Source organism: Enhydra lutris, unplaced genomic scaffold, assembly GCF_002288905.1.
Source record: "Enhydra lutris kenyoni isolate GAN:26980312 unplaced genomic scaffold, ASM228890v2 scaffoldscaffold3, whole genome shotgun sequence".
Lineage (NCBI taxonomy): Eukaryota > Metazoa > Chordata > Mammalia > Carnivora > Mustelidae > Enhydra > Enhydra lutris.
In genome coordinates this window covers 48783519-48802487 of record NW_019154087.1, presented here as the reverse complement: position 1 = coordinate 48802487, position 18969 = coordinate 48783519, and the positions used below count along the sequence as shown (strand labels likewise).

Below are 18969 nucleotides of genomic sequence, written 5' to 3'. Positions count from 1 at the left end.
GTGTATATATATATATATATATATATATATATATATATATATATATATATATATATAAACAGAATGGCTGAATGATAGGGAATATGAATTTTCAGGGGTTTTTTTAGATGCTGTCAATTTACCTAGTGTTATGCCAATCTGAACTTTCACCAGCAGTGTTTGAGAGCTGTAGTTCACATTCTGACTAACACTTGGTATTCCCCCCACTTTTTTTTTAATTTTAGCCATTCTGGCAGATGTGTAATAGTATCCCATTGTGATTTTAATTCACATTTCCTTAATCACTAGTGAAGATGCTCATGGCCTTTTGTCTATAGACTCTTAGTCATTTTCAATTAGGTTGCCTGTCTTTTTTCTCAATAATCTCTAGTTTTTCATATGTCCTTAATAAAAGTCTTTATTTTTGTGTATGTCCATGTATTTGGAAACAACCCAAAGTCTCCAAAGTAGACTAGAAAAATAAAGTGTAGTGGTTCATAGAATACTATGCAGTAATGAGCTACTGAATATTGCAGATGAATCTCATAGATAAAATGAACAAAATAAGGTACTCATTAAAGATATTTACTGGATTATTCCATTTATATGTAGTTGAAAGGCAAGTTTAATATACTGTATGGTAACCTTCAGGAAGGCAATGAATAATTGGAAGAGGACATGAAGTGGCTTCTAAGCTTTTGAGTAATGTGCTATCTCTAGGTCTCAAGTGCTGGTTACATGGTTAACTGTGAACTTAAGCTGTATACTTATGATTAGTGCATTTTTCTGTATGCATATTGGGATTCAGAATGTTTAAAACAATACACACAAAAACAACTTTTGTGTTTAACTGTATGTGTGTTTACACCTGCATGGACAGACACAAACACCTGCATATATACACACGAAAAGAGAGACAGATTGACTGTACAAAGCAACTAAAAGATGATACTAGAATTACTGGTCAAAACTAAAATTCTCTAATATTCTATATGAAAGGGAGTAAATGCATGTGTCCAAATTTATTATGGTCACTAAATGATAATTCCCTTTCTTATCTCTGAAGAATTGGACTATTGCTTTTTATCTCTTAAAAACATAGCCAGGGGTGCCTGGGTGGCTCAGTGGGTTAGGCCTCTGCCTTCGGCTCGGGTCATGATCCCAGGGTCCTGGGATCGAGCCCCGCAGTGGGCTCTCTGCTTGGCGGAAGGCCTGTTCCCCCTCTCTCTCTCTGCCTGCCTCTGCCTACTTGTGATCTCTGTCTGTCAAATAAGTAAATAAAATCTGCAAAAAAAAAAAAATAGCCAAAGAGAACTGTGTGTTTTACACTTAATTTCCTTTGTAGTTATGCCTTTGGAGATCTTACAGTATGAATATATGCAGTTTGAAGAAAGAATGCATCATATACTGTTTCCTGACAATAGTAGCTCAGAATGACTTATTTACACAACTCTATTGGTAACTAACATTCAAATTGAATAACATTAATCAAACTAATGACTAGTTTTTATGTGGTGGAACACACATCAATGAACAGGAAGACTGTAAGACTGTGCACTCAGAAATTGACATTCTGTTATTTAGATAGAACTTCAATGGGTTTTCAATCTCAGTAAAAGACTGTAAGTAAACCTTTTATGTTATTTGAAAATTATAAAAATATAAAAAGGACATATGAAATCAAGATAAAGAAAAATGAGTTCTTATTGGTGAAAGTAACAACTAAATAAATACAAACTGAAAAGAAAGCTAATTAAAAAAAACTCGGACTGAGAATCAGAAGACCTAAGTTTTACTCCCAGCTCCTAGCCAGTGGTATACCTTAAGAAAGCCATTTGACCTTGGCTTTATTACCTTCCAAATAAACAGGATAGGCTATGATATGCTTTATGAGGAAAAATTAGTCTAAAATACCCATCTGGATTAGATATCTAGAATACTGTTAACCTTATGACCTTAAAAAAGCTACATAAATGTGCTCCACAATACAAATTTTCATATATAAAGGTGAATGATGTTGCCTGCTAGATTCATTGTATCGAATGGGGCCATATGTCAAGCATATGGTGCCCACCCTTGCATTGAAAGAGTGCACCACAAATGTATTCAACCAAGTCCTAGTACGGAATCTATGAAAAACCTATGCCTAATCAAGCTACCCAGATATTTCCTCCCTGATTAGTTTTTCTGCCTATGAAAATTAGCCTAATAATAGAAAAATTAGATCAAGAACAATATAAAATATGCAAAATTCCTTTGAACTCCTTAAAAGGGTTCCATAATATACTACCATAGGTAGTCCACTTCAAAAAACTTTTACAGTTCAGAAAATACGTTCATATAAATTTCAAATTATACCTTCAGAGAAGCTCTATGAAATAGGTAGAGATTCTTATTTCCAATTTACAGATGAGAAAATTGAGGACTGGAAAGGAAAAACAATTGTTCATTCAAGGTCACAAATGTATTAATGTGTTCTAGAATAGAACTAAGGTCTTCTGACTCAGGACAACATTGCTTCCACATGTCAAAATTCCAAATAATCTTTTCTCCCAATTATTGTGAGAAATTCATAAATCATATTGCTATTCCTTCATTTTACAGATCAGAATTTTTAAGATCCAAGATGACTTATCTTGGAGGATATACCGTGAGTTAGTAACAAAGTGAATCCAATTCCTCTCTGGAACTTCAATCCAATTCTTCTTCCTTTTTAATTCAACTAATTTCACTTCGAATTTGTCATTATTGATTGTATTTCTTAATCATTTAATTGTGTATAGAGTTCGGCTTTCTTAGAGTCAGTGACTTTTGAGCTGGGGCTGAAGGGATAAGGAAGCATGTAAAAGGGAGAGGGTGAGGGCAAATTTGAGGAGGTGGTGACAGTATGAACAACAGTACAGACTCAGGGAAGGATCTGGATCACTGAGAAGTTCAGCAACCAGAAGGCATGACAGCGGTGGGAAGCAGAAGTGGAAAGAGAAAGGGGCGCCTGGGTGACTCAGTCAGTTAAGCATCTGACTCCTGATTTTGGCTCAGGTCATAATCTCAGGGTCCTGGCTGGGGTCAAGCACTCCCCATGGGGCTCCTCACTTAGCAGGCAGTCTGCTGAAGATTCTCTCTCTCCCTCTCTCTGCACCTCCCCCCAACACTTTTTTTTTTAAGATTTTATTTATTTATTTGATGGACAGAGATCACAAGTAGGCAGAGAGGCAGGCAGAGAGAGAGAGGAGGAAGTAGGCTCCCTGCTGAGCAGAGAGCCCAATGCGGGGCTTGATCCCAGTACCCTGAGATCATGACCTGAGCCTAAGGCAGAGGCTTAACCCACTGAGCCACCCAGGCACCCCTCCCCACAACACTCTTAATCAAATAAATACATCTTTCAAAAAAGAGAGAGAAATAAATGCTTGGATATACATTGAACATCACAAATCTGTTGACACTATAAAACAGTAGGTCTCAAAGTGTAGTCCACAAGGATCTGAAGGTACCCAAGACCTTTTCTAGTGGTCCACAGAGTCAAAACTATTTTCATAATAATAATAATTATTTTAAAATACTATTTACTTTGTTTCACAATACTGACATTTGCACTGATGGTGCAAAAGCAATAGTGGATAAAACTGCTGCTGCACAAATCAAGAAAATAATATTAATATGCACTAATAGTCATTGTATTCTTTACTACTGCATGCTAGCAGTAATTAAATAAATAAATAATTTAAAAATAGTGTTCATAAGTGATGTTCTTGAAGGAGCAATAAAAAAATTCTAAGTTTATTGAATTTTAAAATTTTAGTCCACATTGTTTTAATATTCTGTGTGAAAAAATGGGAAATATCCATACAGCACTTCTGCTGCATACTGAACTATGTTAACTGTTCCTATGAAAAGCACTCAGGTGACTGATGTTCTTAGCTAAACTAGGTATTTTCATGGAACACCACAGAAAAGCTATGGGCATTTAGTCTTAAGATATTTAACAAATAACTTTTCAACAGCAAATCAAGACAGCTTACAACTTCAACAAAAATTAAAAAGGGCATAGCATTTGTTGCCAATAAAATAATGTAAATTTTCACACAAAATGTGGAATTTTGGAAAACTTAATATTCATCACCATGACCCTGATAGCTTTTCAATACTTAATAGACTTTCCAATGAGATCAGAAGTGACATTAAATGGATGTGACTTTTTGATATTCTATAAGGAAATGTGTCAACATATGCAAAGTCCAGCATACCTATATTTTCCTAATGACCAATGCAGGATGTTATAAAATCAGGTTTGGGCAGAATAGCCATTCACTGTAACTACAGTTAATAAGACTATACTGTATATTTGAAAATTGCTGAGAGAGTGAATCTTAAAAGTTCTCATCACAAGAAAAAAAATGTGTAACTTTGTGAGGTTTAATGGATATTAACTAAACTTAATTATAATCCATTCACCATATTTACATATATCAAATAACTATGTTGTACACCTTAGACAAATACAATGTTATAAGTCAAGTACATCTCAATAAAACTGGAAAAAAAGCGGAAATTAAATTGTTTGAAAATAATTAAGACACCAAAAAAATGTGAACAGTAATAAAAGTAAGAAACTCTAAGAAAAAATGTAAAACGAGTGGATTTTATTGCAACAGAAAATAGAGTGTTCACTAATCTGATTTCAGAATTTACACTGCAACTATCACTTGTTAAATTTTGACATGGCATTAAAGAATATTCAGCTATGAAAAGGCTATTAAAATACTCTTCCCTTTTCTAATTACATGTCTGAGGTCATATTTTCTTTACTCATTTCAATCAAAGCAATATATCACAAGGCCAATATGAGACTCTGGCTGTCTTCCCTTAAGCCAGCCTGAAAGAGATATGCAACAATGTTAAACAATGGTTACTCTCCCTACTATTTTTATTTTTGAAAATATAGTTATTTTCATAAGAATTAAGTTGTTTATGTTAACGTGTAATGAGTAGGCTTATTTTAAGTGATTTAATAAATTTTTTAAAAAGTTTGTCTCAATTTATAATAAGGCTGTATGAGTAGCTATAACTCACAGAAACTAAAGCTCTTTGTGTTCTTAACAATGTTTCAGATTATAAAGGGGTGCCCAGACCAACAATTTGAGAGCCACTGCCATGCAATATGAACTAAAGTGGAGAAGACAGGACAGAATTCAGGCTTCCAGGTAAGTAATTGCAATAAGAGATTCCAGGTGAAATGATGAGAGCCTGGCGAAGACCATACTAGTGGGGATGGGGACAAACAGCCAGATGCAAGAGTCATTTCTAAACAAGAATCAACAGGATAAGTAACTGATGAGATAATCAGGGAGACATCTCATGGAAGAAAGTTGCTTCAGCTGTTTCTCACGAATGACTGCATACAAAGCCGCGAAATGCAGATGGAAGGGCTGGTTCCATACATTAACTCTGGGGTCCAGTAGGATACTGAAAATAATTATCGGGAACTCACAGGGGTAGTTAAACCTAGAGGTAAAGATGTGGAAGGAGCTACAGATAAAGCAGAAATTACTCAGGGGAAAATTGATGAGTAAGAAACTAAAAGGAGCAAGAATGAATATCTGGTAAAAGCCAGTATTTCAGGACAGACAAAAAAGGAATAGCAAGTGAAGATGGCTAATCAGTTGTAGTCAGAGAGGTAGAAAAATAGCTCCAGGAGTGGGTCAAGCACTAGTAGCCAAAAGCTAGGTGGGTCAGGCAGGAGACTGTGTCAGGATGTAACATACAATCATTAGTTCTTACCAAGTAATAGAAGGGCTCAAAGAAAAGTCAGTAGATTTGGTTAAAAGGAATAAAGTATCTTTACCAAAAAGTACAATGGAGCAGGAGATAACGTCAACAGGAGAGTAAGTATTCAGAATACTAAGTGGTACATATTGTTTCATGTGTTACCCCAATAGTGTATGGCTTTCATAATTTAAAGAAATTCAAGGAAAGGAAAGGGAAGGGAAGGAAAAGGAAGGGAAGGGAAAAATAAATAATGAATATCCCTGAGAAAGTATAGACCATTGTAGTCAATTAGTTTAAGACATATGGCAGTGAACACAGGGAAAACAAAACAAAGTTAATGCAACAGGACTATAAAAACTTTCTTTTTTTCTCAACTGAGAGACCCTTCTGTAATTTTGTAAGCCCTCAGAGGAAAAAAAAAAAAAAAAAAAGAGCCAAAGAAGAAAAGCATATTGAAAAGTTGGGACAGCAAAGGTAAGATAATAGAGATAGATGTCAGAAAAGGGTGGAAGAGATGGAACAGGGACTGAACAAAAGAAGTCACTTCCTGTTAAGTCAGAAGCAAAGGAGAAAAGAAAGGATAATGTTATAGGTAGCTTTAGCGTGAAGACAGGGAGACACTGGGCAAGTTCTTGCCCAATGGCTTCTATTTTTTTTTTTTAAGCAAAAGCTAAGAGTGTATGCTAAGACTCAGGATAAAGGATTAAACAATTATTAGAGAGACAGAGAGAAAAATAGAGCACTAAGGGCCAAGTACAAGGATTATTGGAAACATAGTGAGGACCCAGCCAAGACTAGATCACCATACAAAATAAATCAATACAGATTCTTAATAACTGAAAACATCTACATCTGTAGAATTAAGCCAAAAATATTATAATCAAATGAGTACGAAACTTCTGGATGATATTAAGGAGTGTTACAGTTAGACCCCTGGATCGTTTTGTCAGCCACCCCCATGGTATAATGGAAAGCTAACTATCGGTGGAGAAGAATACTCACTACACATCCAGTCATTAATAAGTTGGCCTTTTTATAGGTTATTCTCAGGAATCAGAATAGTAATCTTCCCTAAATATCACAAATTCATACTATTGTTCTCTCACAAGAGGACTAATAAAGGTCAGATGTTTCAAGTTACCCAACATATTCTATTAGTGATTTAATCAGTGTTTCGCTGTTATTCCAATCAGAGCTCTAGAAATATTATTTTGTATTTACATCATCTCTCAGAGGAGCTATTTGCATGTACATAAATTTGAATAATTTGCTTCATGAATTGTAAGTGTAAATTTCCATGAAATATCTATGGTAAAGGAACTCATTTAAAAAGGTTCTCTGCTTTCTGGAACACAGAAGCGATGTGCCTCTTTTAGGTATTAGCACAAAGAGAATAGAGAAGAGTTCTGCAAATATATTCTGAAAAAACTTTACTATATTATTGTATTATTCATCTCCAAAAGGGGAAAAAAAGTACATTTTTATAAGTTAAACTCTTTAATTTGTGAAAAATTGGTAAGCTAAGAAAGCAAACAGTTCACCTTCCGCATACATTATTCTACTTTGGGATTCAGTTAAATGCTTACATTTTGATAAACCAAGTTCGAAATTTAGATCTCTTTGTAATTAACTTGGTCAAGAAACAGAGTTTTGTGTATTTTTCTGTTGGTTTGGTTTGACTGGTTTTGAATCTGAAAGCAAAACAGTGACAAAAACAAAAATAGTTAACACAGGATATAAAGAATCATGAATAAAATCATGAATAAAACTTGATAAAGTCTTACAAGATACAGCTGTCATAAATGAATGAATGAGTGAAATTAGGAGACCACTGGGATCAAACCTCCTTATACAAATGAGATGCCCCCTAAAATTAGTGAATTACTGAAAGTCATAAAGCCACTCAACAACAGTTCTAATTGAGATACAGCAGTGTTCTTTCTCCTGTACTACCATGCCATCATGAGTTAGCAGACATACAAAGGGAACTTTAAACAATACAGGTTTAGAAGTGCTACCTTTAATCACAGTTCCAGTGAGCCACTGACCAATCAAAAGACTTGTTTTTTTCTGTAGAGTCAGTGACCCATTTTATTCCGCTTGATTTAGCAAGCATAAGTGAGGCTCTTAAGGAAAGAATTTTGAAGCAAGCAGAATATAAAACTATGTATGTATCTGTGTACACACACACACACACACACACACACACTTTCACATATAGGTTAAACATACATGCATGAATATATATATACACACACACTTTTATATTTTGCCCACTTCAAGATTCTTTGCATAAGAGTCTCATTTATGTATGCTACATAATAAGTGTGTATGAACACACTTGTTATATATGGTTAGAGTTAATACATTGTGTTAACAATCTAAATAAATTGTAAATATTTGAGATGAGATGGATGTATGTGTATATATACACATATATATATTAGATGTGTATATATACATGTATTAGAGTTAATACATACATAATACAGTTCAACTATAAAATAAAAGATATCATATAAAGAATATTTGTATTAAATAAAATCAAATGTCAAAACATACAGTATGGGTAGCCTGGGTGGCTCAGTCATTAAGTGTCTGCCTTCAGCTCAGGTCATGATCCCAGGGTCGTGGGATCGAGCCCCACACCGGGATATCTGCTTGGCTAGAAGCCTGCTTCTCTCTCTCCCAAACCCCCTGCTTGTGTTCCCTCTCCCGCTGTGTCTCTCTCTGTCAAATAAATAAATAAAATCTTTAAAAAAAAATACAGTATGGTCAAAAGGGATTCAAAAGATCAAGAAGAGGGAGTGAAGGGGCACCTGGGTGGCTCAGTGGGTTAAAGCCTCCACCTTCGGCTCACATCATGATCCCAGGGTCCTGGGATCGAGCCCCGCGTCGGGCTCTCTCCCTCCTCTCTCTCCCTGCCACCTCTCTGACTACTTGTGATCTCTGTCTGTCAAATAAATAAATAAATAAATTTTTTAAAAAATTTTAAAAAATAAAAAAAAAGAAGAGGGAGTGAACATACGTTCTAATCATAGACTCATGAAATTTTGAGGACAAAAAGAACTTTCACATTCTGTAACTTTCCAGTGATGCTTGACTTGGGTAATATCCCTACCCAAACTATGTTTAATCACTGTAGCAACAAAGAACCACCCAAAGAAATTCATTTTATTTTTGGACAGTTCTATCATATCCTTTAAAATTGAACTTGTCTTCCTCAATGCTTCTCTTTGGTCTTGGTTCTGTAACTTGACATCATACAAAAGAAGTCAAGTTTACCTCATGTGATAATTCCTCAAGCAGCAAGTAATTATTCTTCTATTCTTCAAGAAAAACAACCCACAGTGCAATTGATCAAACAACAAATTTTCATGTTCCTTCAAACCCTGATCATGATTCCCTGAATAAACTCTGATGTAATTCTAACCACCACACAAAATGGCAACCAGAATTTATACCCACCATATTAACTTTTTTTTCCTTTCTAAATGGTATTTCTATCAGTGTCCAAGACCAAAGTATTAAATAGCCATCACATACTATCAATTTATATTAACCTTATTCTCAACTGAAACTTCTAATTATTGTAAAACTTTCATAAGACAAGGTACTACTTGAGATGAGTCCTGAAGGACTATGCAGGAAGTTGTCATTCTACACATAAAGAAGTCTAAGCATAAACAATGGCAAAAGAAGTTTAGGAGCGAGGACAGATCAGCCTTTCTAAAACAAGTGAGTTGGGAGAAATTGGAGGGGGAGAGAAACCATGAGAGACTGTGGACTCTGAGAAACACGCTGAGGGTTTTGGAGTGGACAGGGGTAGAGGGTTGGGTGAGCCTGACGGTGGGTATTAAGGAGGGCACGTATTGCATGGAGCACTGGGTGTGGTACATAATGAATTTTGGAACACTGAAAAAAACTTAAATTAAATTTAAAACAACAACAACAAAAAAAACAGATGAGAAAAAAAATCTACCAAAGGAAAAATAAAATAAAATAGGGTAGTTTCACATAAAGTTTGGGATGCAAATTAGAGAGGCCCTTGAAAGTCAAAGTAAAGAGTCTGCACTGGGACCCATCAGGCAATAAGAAGACACTGTGGGTCTTGAATATAATATTAACAAGATGAAAATGGAAACCATATGCAAAATGAATGATAATGAACAGAAAAAAATAGGGTAAATAATTAGAAAAATATTGATGAACACTGTTCAAAATGATGGTAAGTGGAGATGCAATGAACATGACAGATATAGGAAATCATTCTAAGAGAAAGAAAGACAGGTTTCATTTAAATTTCATGCCTGAGTAGCTAGAGTAATGAGGATGCCAGTTTTAAAACCTGGGAAATTATTTGGAAAGGGGAGATCATTAATTCAGCCGATGGCAAAAGAAAAGCATGCCACTCAGCTGGGACTGTTCAATTGGTAGTAAGAAAGTATATAACTAAACATCAGTGAAATATTCAACCTAAATATGTTATGTAAGAATAATGTAGGTAATTTCCAACCGTATTCATTACTAAGATTATCCATACCCTTTTGCAATTGCCTTTCATCTTTTGGCCAATGTAGTTATCTTCAACATTTCCACTAGGAAGAAACTAGAACTAAACTAAAATCAACCTATTCTATAAATCAATAGTAGGTAAGTAAATTAGAATAGGAAGAAAATGGCTAATAGTATACTTACACAATACAGAGTAGCTTTTTGATTATTCAGTATTCCTACCCTTCTACCACATAAAACTGATGGGTACAAATATTATTATCAAGTGGTACAGTATCTCTCTAAAGGAGACAAAAAATTTCTCATAACAGAGAGCAACACTTTAACCCACATTTTTTTTAGTATATGAACTAATATAAAGAAATCATAATTTTTCCATTAGTGCACACAGAATCACAGTAAAAATTTCCTTGTCGTGATTTTAAAGGTAAAGTACCAATGGTCTGGAGGAAAGATCATGAAGAAGACAAGATAAATTCATGTTAACATGACCACAAACTAATGTAAGTAATAGTAGCCCTCACCTAGCATTAATTTAGGGCTTATTATTAAGCTTCTCCATACCTAAGATACAAGTTTGGGCCAAGTAGGAGAAAGATGATTTTAAATTTAACTTGTAAACATATTAGTGCAGTTACTATAAGCTATCAGACACTTGAAATTCAAATAGTCCTCAACAAATGGTGGAAGGTTCCCTAAGCTCAATGATATGATAGTAAACTATGGCAGCACATGCCAAGAGGTTACAGCCTGGTCAAATTCAGTATGTATGTATGTATTAATTTTAAAGATTTGTTTATTTACTTGAGAGAAGAGCATGGGAGAGAGCACATGTGAGTGGGGGAGGGTAGAGGGAGAGGGAGAATCTCAAGCAGACTTCCAGCAGAGCACAGAGCCCAATATGGGGCTGGATCTCACAACCCTGAGATCACGACCTGAGCCAAAATCAAGAGTTCAAAATCAAGAGTTCACCAACTGAGCGGCCCAGGTGCCCCTAAATTCAGTATTTAGAAGTGTTATTGTATCTGCTGGGAGCACAAATAGAAATGACAAGTAATGTTTTTCCTGAGATAATTCTGTCTTGTTTTATTTTTGTTTATTCAAACAAAAATTCTGCAAGTGTATTTTATTTTATTTTTTGAAAGGTTTTATTTATTTATTTGACAGAGAGAGAGCAGCAGAAGGAGAAGCAGACTCCCCACTGAGCAGGGAGCCCGATGTGTGGCTCCATCCCAGGACCCCAGAATAATGACCTGAGCTGAAAGTAGATGCTTAACTGACTGAGCCACTCAGGCAACACTGAAAGTATATTTTAACATGTTCTGGTTTCATATATAATACACATATAAATATAAGTTTGCAAACCTACACCTGCTTATAAATTATGGTAAGCATTAATTGGATCACTTATGTCTGCCATCCCCCAATCACTATGTAAGACATATTTCTGCCTATTGGTTTAGATCAGAAAAGAGAAGTATTTTCTGGGTTTGAAAGAGATACTTTTAAAATATGATTATTCATGAAATTCCAAGATGAAATTCTACTACTGAAACTTTTTAAATCCTTATTATTAATACAGGACCAAGCTAATATTTACTTTATATGGTAGTGCATCCCAAGGCAATGCACCAAAAATAAAGGCAGATCTGTCTAAACATATATTGAGATAAAATTTTCAAATTATTCTATCTCATTCTATTGGACAATAGTAAGGCCATAATCAAATACAATATATTAGAATCAAAGAATCTTAAAAATCTGACAAATTGAAATGACCTTAAGTATCACCATCTGGTCTAACCACCCAACCAATATTCAAACTTTCTATAAAATGTCTGCCAAATAATTACCCCTCAATGCCAAGTGACACCAGTCATATAGAACTCTACTACTTCCCTTCCCGGTCAATTATATTTAGGCAGAACTCTTATCAGAAAGTTCTTCCTGAGAGCTAAAAATATCCTACCTATAGCTTCAGCTCATTAGTCCTGGTTTTCATTAGTGGTGCCAACTGCCAAGTCTACTTTCTCATCTACATTATAGTTTTTCAACGATTTGAAAACAACTTTAAATATCTCAGTTTTTTTCAGTCTCCCTAATATGATAATGATTTTAATGATCTCAATTGTTCTTATTTCTCTCCCCTGAAAATACGACTAGCACAATGAAGAAATCTCTGTAAGTCTTGCTTTAAATATCATCCTATTAAGTGAACTAATAGAGTAAACATAAAATTGGTAAAATAAAAATATTAATTTAAGTATGTACACTCATTTGTATCATATATATTGTTTACATGTAATACATATATATGTATATAAATCATTACTGTATTATCTATTTTTTTCCCTCAAATGATCTCTACCATACTGTGTTTCCCTCATCCTATACTTGCACAGATGATTTCTGGGCAAAAGTGCAATTTATACTTCCATCTATCTTTTTTAGTTTCAGTCCATTACTTTGACCCTTCAAGATCATAGTGGATACTAATTCTGTCTCAGATATTCATTTTATGTCCCTAAGTCACATGATTCTCAGTTTGGATAAGTATCTCCTCCATACAGTCTTATTTTAGTCATTGATAAAATGTTAAACATGATAAGGCCAAAATTTCATCAGGAAACATCATCCAGGTTGGAAATGTTTCACTAATTACCCAGTTGTTAACTTATCTAGTTATCCCTATACTGAGACCATACTTCTAAATATGGTCGATAGGGACTATATAAGTTATATTCAAGTTCCTTAACAAAATCTAAATATAAGATTTATAAGAGCCAAAAATCTTTGTATTTTTATTCACTCTTTAAGCAAATTTTTATTGTATGTATACTTTGTGTCATGCACTAAATTGATATCATCTCTGGTGATTGAGTCAATTAGATGCTACTCCCAAGAAGCTTACAATCAGGTGGGGAAAGCAAAAATTATAATTGATGATTGCCATAGTATTATAAACATGATAGACAATTAGGGAAATATGGAAGTATAGAGTGTAATTATCTAAATCAAACTATCAGATTAGGAAAGATTTCCCAAAGGAGATAGCCAAGGTTTGAGTTTGAGGTCACTGTGGGTCAGTCAGATTAAAATCTGGTTATATGGGTGTGGTGCTCTTCAGAGAGAGGTCCGGGCCAGGCATACAGACTTAGGTGTCTTAAAAAGAAAACCACTGGCTCAAAATGGTGTCACTTCAATCAAGTGACCAAATATGGACCTAATACCTTACCTGACTACATTTCAACCTACCCTAAAAATGTAGTGTTAACCGGTCAGTCAGGAATTTCCTGACCAGCATCAATGAGGAATTTGTCACATGTGCCCTCTCCATCGCCCAAAAGATGAGGTAATCCACCCAATAAAATCCCTTGCTCTTCCCCTTAAGGGAAGGTAGCCTTGCCTGAAGCAATCCTTTCTTTTGCTAATAACTTCTTACCACATTGTCCTTCCCATAAAAACCTTCCATTTTGTATAACTCTTCAGAGCATCTCTCTACTTGCTAGATGGAATACTGCCCAATTCTTGAATTTCTTAATAAAGCCAATTAGATCTTCCAGTTTACTCAGCTGAATATTGTTTTCTAAGAAGAGTCAACAGTGAAAGATGATATTTATAGCCACAGATTTGGACAAGACCACTGGGGCAGGAATTAACTAAAGATAAAAGGAAAGCATTGGCATTTCAGGTAAAGGAAAGCATACTTCCAAGAGGTGTGAAAGATCAAGTGTATATGAGACCTGACTCATATGTGTTGGGTGGGAGGGGGGCTGGATAAAAAGACACAGATGGAGGTGTCAGAGGCCAGTTCAGCAAGAGCTGTGTGTGTGGAGCCAAGAAATGTGCAACCAATAAATGAGCCAGAGGCCAGTTCAGCAAGAGCTTTTTCTATGGAGCCACAGAAAGCTATGGAGGCCCTTGAAGGGTTCTAAGCATTAGAATTACTTGCCTAGACTGAAGATTTAGAACACATCCTCTAGGGTCAGGTCCAATATGAATTGATGGAGGAAGACAAGAAGAAGGGAGACTAATAAAGAGTTCATGAAAATGGGTGAAGAGAAGTAATTAATGCAGTGCCCACAGGGAAGTGAAAATGAAGGACATATTCTGGAGGTGAGAAAGATGGAATTGAGAAGTCTTGGACACTACTGAATTTGAGACGCTTCAGTAGAAAGAGAAGGTCTAAGGAGATGCCCAGCATTTTGGTTGGTAAAAGAGATAATGGTTATCATTTCCTAGATAATGCATTTCCTAGATAAGGAATACATTACTCCTGCATCAGAAGTGATGGGGAGGATTTCTGAATTCAGGTGTTATCATTTGAAGTTGAGTTTAAGGTCAAAATAGGATAGCCAGGTAGAAAATATTGGGTGTATGGATATGGCATTCTTCAAAGAAGTCTGAGATGGACATAGAGCCTTAGGAGCTAACAGTGAATACATGGTAGTTACAGCCATAGATTTGGATGCAATCACTCAGGCCGACTGTATAGAAAGAGGAGAGACCAATAAATGAAGGTTAACATCAAATTCAAGCTGTAAATAAAAAGCTTACCGTATCCAAGGACGTAATCAATTTTTTTCTCATTTATAGTTTATTTCTTATATCTTAATGTGTTTTAAATTTCTAAAGTTTTTGAAAGGAAATTTATCAGAAAGCTTGGGGGGAAGGGAAGCTCTGCAAGGAAGGCAGAGCCTTCAGCTCAGGTCATGATCTCAGGGTCCTGGGATCAAGCCTGGAATCAGGCTCTCTGCTTAGTGGGGAGCCTGCTTCCCCCTTTCTCTCTGTCTGCCTCTCTGCCTACTTGTGATCTCTCTCTCTGTCTCTCTCTGTCAAATAAATAAATAAAATCTTAAAATCTTTAAAATCTTAAAAAAAAAAAAAAGATACATGGTAGTTCTAAGACTTGTGTTGCCATCTTCCGAACTCTTTGATTCATGACATTTGATTAGGGATGGGGGGTGGGAGACAGGCAAGAGGTAGTGGAAGAGAGTTCTATCAACTTCCACATATAGAGAAACCTGACTGATTAAAGCTGGCCTGACCCACACATAGAGTCACCATGACTGTAACATGTATGCAACAGTTTGTATCAATATGCCAACATTCATCAAGTAAAAAATACAAAATGAGCTAAAACATGAGAATGTGTCCTTTCCCTTGGGAGGAGTAAGGCCTGACAATGTCCATTTTCCTAACAGGCTTATCTCCTGGTTGTGACACAAAAACTCTGAACACTGAAGAATAGTAATAATTGCAGATGGTGATTATTCCTAAATCTACCCCATCAGATACTTCACATCCAACTGGGCAGACAGCTAAGGAGGGACACATGAATGTAACTCAGGGCCATCCCGTAATACACACAGAAATCTGGCCCTGACATCAGACTCTGCAGCACTGAAATAAGTAGGACTAATAAACTTGAAAACCAAAAGATACTTCTAAATCAGGAACTTTATTTAATGCTAACCTATATGTACATGGTACTGACTCTAGACTTCCAGTCTCACATGGTCAGACAGATATCCATCCCAAAATACCAATTTTAATATCCTTTCTTAACAAAATAAACTTCCCAAAATGTTCCTATCTCATACGGAATATCTACAAAACTATCATGGTCTACCTTAAAATAATGTTGATTCTGAGATGTCACCCATGATCAATACGACATTTAAAACATCTTAATTAAAAAATGACCTGTAACAGCAAATTAATTTTTATTCCAGATCACTGCGTATGTGATCTTATTACCTAAAGATCCCTTATATTTATGAAAGTTATTTACTTACAAACTCTTCAATTGCTGTAACCATTAGGTATTATCAAAAATATGCTGTTATTTTCCAGTAATATTAACCATTCCTATTAAAAAAAAAAAAAAAGTCCAAACCACAAAAGGAGGAGTTGGTGTTTCAGATTTAGATTTTGTTTTTACAAGTAACTTCAAATTTAGTGACATATTTTTTGAAAAATATCCTTTTCTGAAAAATATTTGAAATATTTGAAAAAATATTCCTTTTTTGAAAAGGAAAAATATCTTTTTTGAAAAATATCCAATTTTGAAAAAAATAATTTTCCAATCTAAGCCCTTTGCAGAAAAATATTGAAATAGAAAACTGATCTACCATGTGAATTTTCTTCTTCCATGCATCAACATAAATGAAATATACCTTAAAAATCATACTTTAGCTAATTTTTAAATTGATATTCATTTTTAGGAATTTTTAAAACCATCTTTTTGAACTGTTGTTGCTCAAAACATGGAATTCCAGTATCCAATTATAGCTCCATATTTAGGGTAAGAAAGAAATAGTATATTTTTCCTAATTTTATAAAATATGTACATAAATTATGTAATCCTAGAGCATGAACAAAACTTTATAAAACTTTATCTTAAGCACTAGGTATTAGCTATCACATTCTAAACCTCTCTTGTGAAACCAATGGGTACATATTCTGATATGAAAAGTTCTGCTGATATGTTTCAACAAACCACCTTACTTTGATAAAAAATGCAATAACATTTCTCCATATAATAATATAAGACATGAAGGACGTACGATGGGCATAGATACTGCTTCTTTTTCCCCTTCCCTTTCTTTGAAGACTTCTCTTTAGAATAAGCTTCTTCAACCCACAAGGAAATTAAAATAAAAAAGGCAATCGCCAATAAAAACTTCATCTTGAAAGTTAAGTTTCAGGAGATCAATCTACAAGAAAGAACAAGAAAAGGTTTACATAACATGATAACAATATGACTCTAAGGAGTATGACCATTACTACCCAAAGGTCAAGTACATTTGTACATGAAATTCTCATTGCTCAAACCTATGTGGTTGGCCTTCATTATATATTTGTGAGTAAAGGTTAAATGGAATAATGGTTCTTAGAAAATACAACCCCAAGGAGGTATAAAAGATAAGTATGCAAAATTTCAGATTTTATAGTTAGAGAAAATCGTAAATTGACATTGAATTGCACAATATTCAATATATGCTTAGAAAACCACCTGCAAGGATGTTTAACACAGTGTTAAAATGGTTTCCTTCTTCTTGTACATTTGGATTTTGTATTTCCTTTTTCAATTTCTATATTTTTGAACTTTGCATGTATATTTTTTCAAAAATAATAAAACTATTCTAATCGCAAAGATTAGAGAATTGACAGAGATAAAAGAAAAATATTAGCATCAAAATTTCACACTTTAAATTCGTTGTTTTTATTTATACACATTAAATTTGCAAGTTACCTTTTACCCAAAAAGGGTGCATATTGATTTAAGGTATTTTGTTGGCTTTCCCACTTTCATGATATTAAGATTGATCGAAGATGATTTTTGACTCTACATTCTAGGTAACATAATATAAAAAAAAAAAAACTAGCAAGTATATTCAGACTCTTTAAAATAATCTTCTTAGACCTATTTCAATAACACTTTCTATGCTCAAATTATAATTATATTCTTGCCGGTCCGATGCATCAAGAAAAAAAAAAAAAAGAAGAAGAAGAAGAACAAGAAGAAGAACTTTAAGCGTCTAGTAACACTGGAATATTTATTGAAGTCCTTCATTTCCAAACCATAAATTTTTTCTCCATCATTGTTTTCTGCAGACTAAGAGATCTATCAGACTCCTCACTATTCTCTTAATTCCTATCTCACCCTTATAATTTTGCTTCTCCTGTGTCATATTTTTCACCTCCCTTTCTCCCAGGAATTCTTATTTTCTCCCATGTATCCTTTACAGTACCTATGGCAAGCCAGAGGGCTTCTTCCCAGGCCCCCTCTCCGAGGACAACAGAGGGGGCTTATCATGCCCAGAGCAACAACAGAAGGTTCTCCTCTGTCAACTTCCCACTGGACGTTCCCTTAGCCCATCCTACGGTGGCATCGGCTTCCACACACCTCTGCCCACAGCAGCAGGTACTTCTCCCACCTCTACATTCTTCCTCAGGAAAACAGGAGGGCCGTCCCAATGGTTTGAAGGGTCCAGAGAAATCCAACCCTATGCTCCCTGTCTTCACCTCCAACCTTTCAAAGGGGACAGCTGCAATGACTGAAGGAGCTTCACAAAACAACGCAAGGAGCCCTCCCCGCAAATCCTGCGTTCTCCCAGTTTCCCCCCGGCTCTCAGCATCCTTCCATCCGGAGCGTATCCGCGGACGCCACCGGATCGGCGCATCCCTGACTCGGCTGCCGTGCGCCCCGCGCCCCTTTACCCACGCAGAGCAGCACTCGCCTCCTCCCCCTGCACGCCGCAGTGCTCCCCGCGCCTCCACCACCCCAGGCTTGACCCGGTCCTTCCGCAGAGCGTTTATTCTCGTCCCCAGACCACCGCCGCCTCCTACTGCGGATCCTCTCCTGCCCTCCTCCCCCACCCCAGCCAAGAGCCCCCGACACCTACCCGAGGCGCCCCCGCCCGCAACCGCCAGGCGAGGACGCGGCGGCTCGGGGCCCAGACGGCGGTGGCTTCTGGGGGTGCGGCGGGCGCAGAGCGGGGGCAGCTGCGTCCCCGCCGCCCGCGCCACCGCCGAGCTCGGCTGACGCGCCTGCTCGGGCCGCGGAGCCTGCGCCGTGGCGCCCAGCCGCCGGGCGTCCGCAGCCGCGCTCCGAGCCGCTGCGGGTCCGCGGGCCACGCTGCCAGGAGCCAGGGACAGAGGGCTGGCGGGACGGCGGACTGGCGTGACGGCGGGCCGGCGGGC

General features: G+C 36.3%; 1 protein-coding gene across 2 annotated transcripts in view; it reads right to left on the bottom strand.

Moving 5' to 3' along the window:
• Positions 1-18697, bottom strand: part of LOC111155549 (glycine receptor beta) — a 92066-nt gene extending 73369 nt beyond the window's left edge. Inside the window, exons 1-2 of one of the 2 annotated variants that reach the window (XM_022515767.1) lie at positions 18672-18697; positions 16830-16979 (exon numbers count right to left, since the gene is read on the bottom strand). In XM_022515767.1, the coding sequence (XP_022371475.1) occupies positions 16830-16951 (122 nt within the window). In that variant the 5' untranslated portion in view covers positions 16952-16979; positions 18672-18697. Of the gene's footprint in view, positions 1-16829; positions 17129-18671 lie in introns of those variants that run through there. The other variant, XM_022515777.1, reaches the window with a different exon arrangement.
• Between the last annotated feature and the right edge of the window lie 272 nt (positions 18698-18969).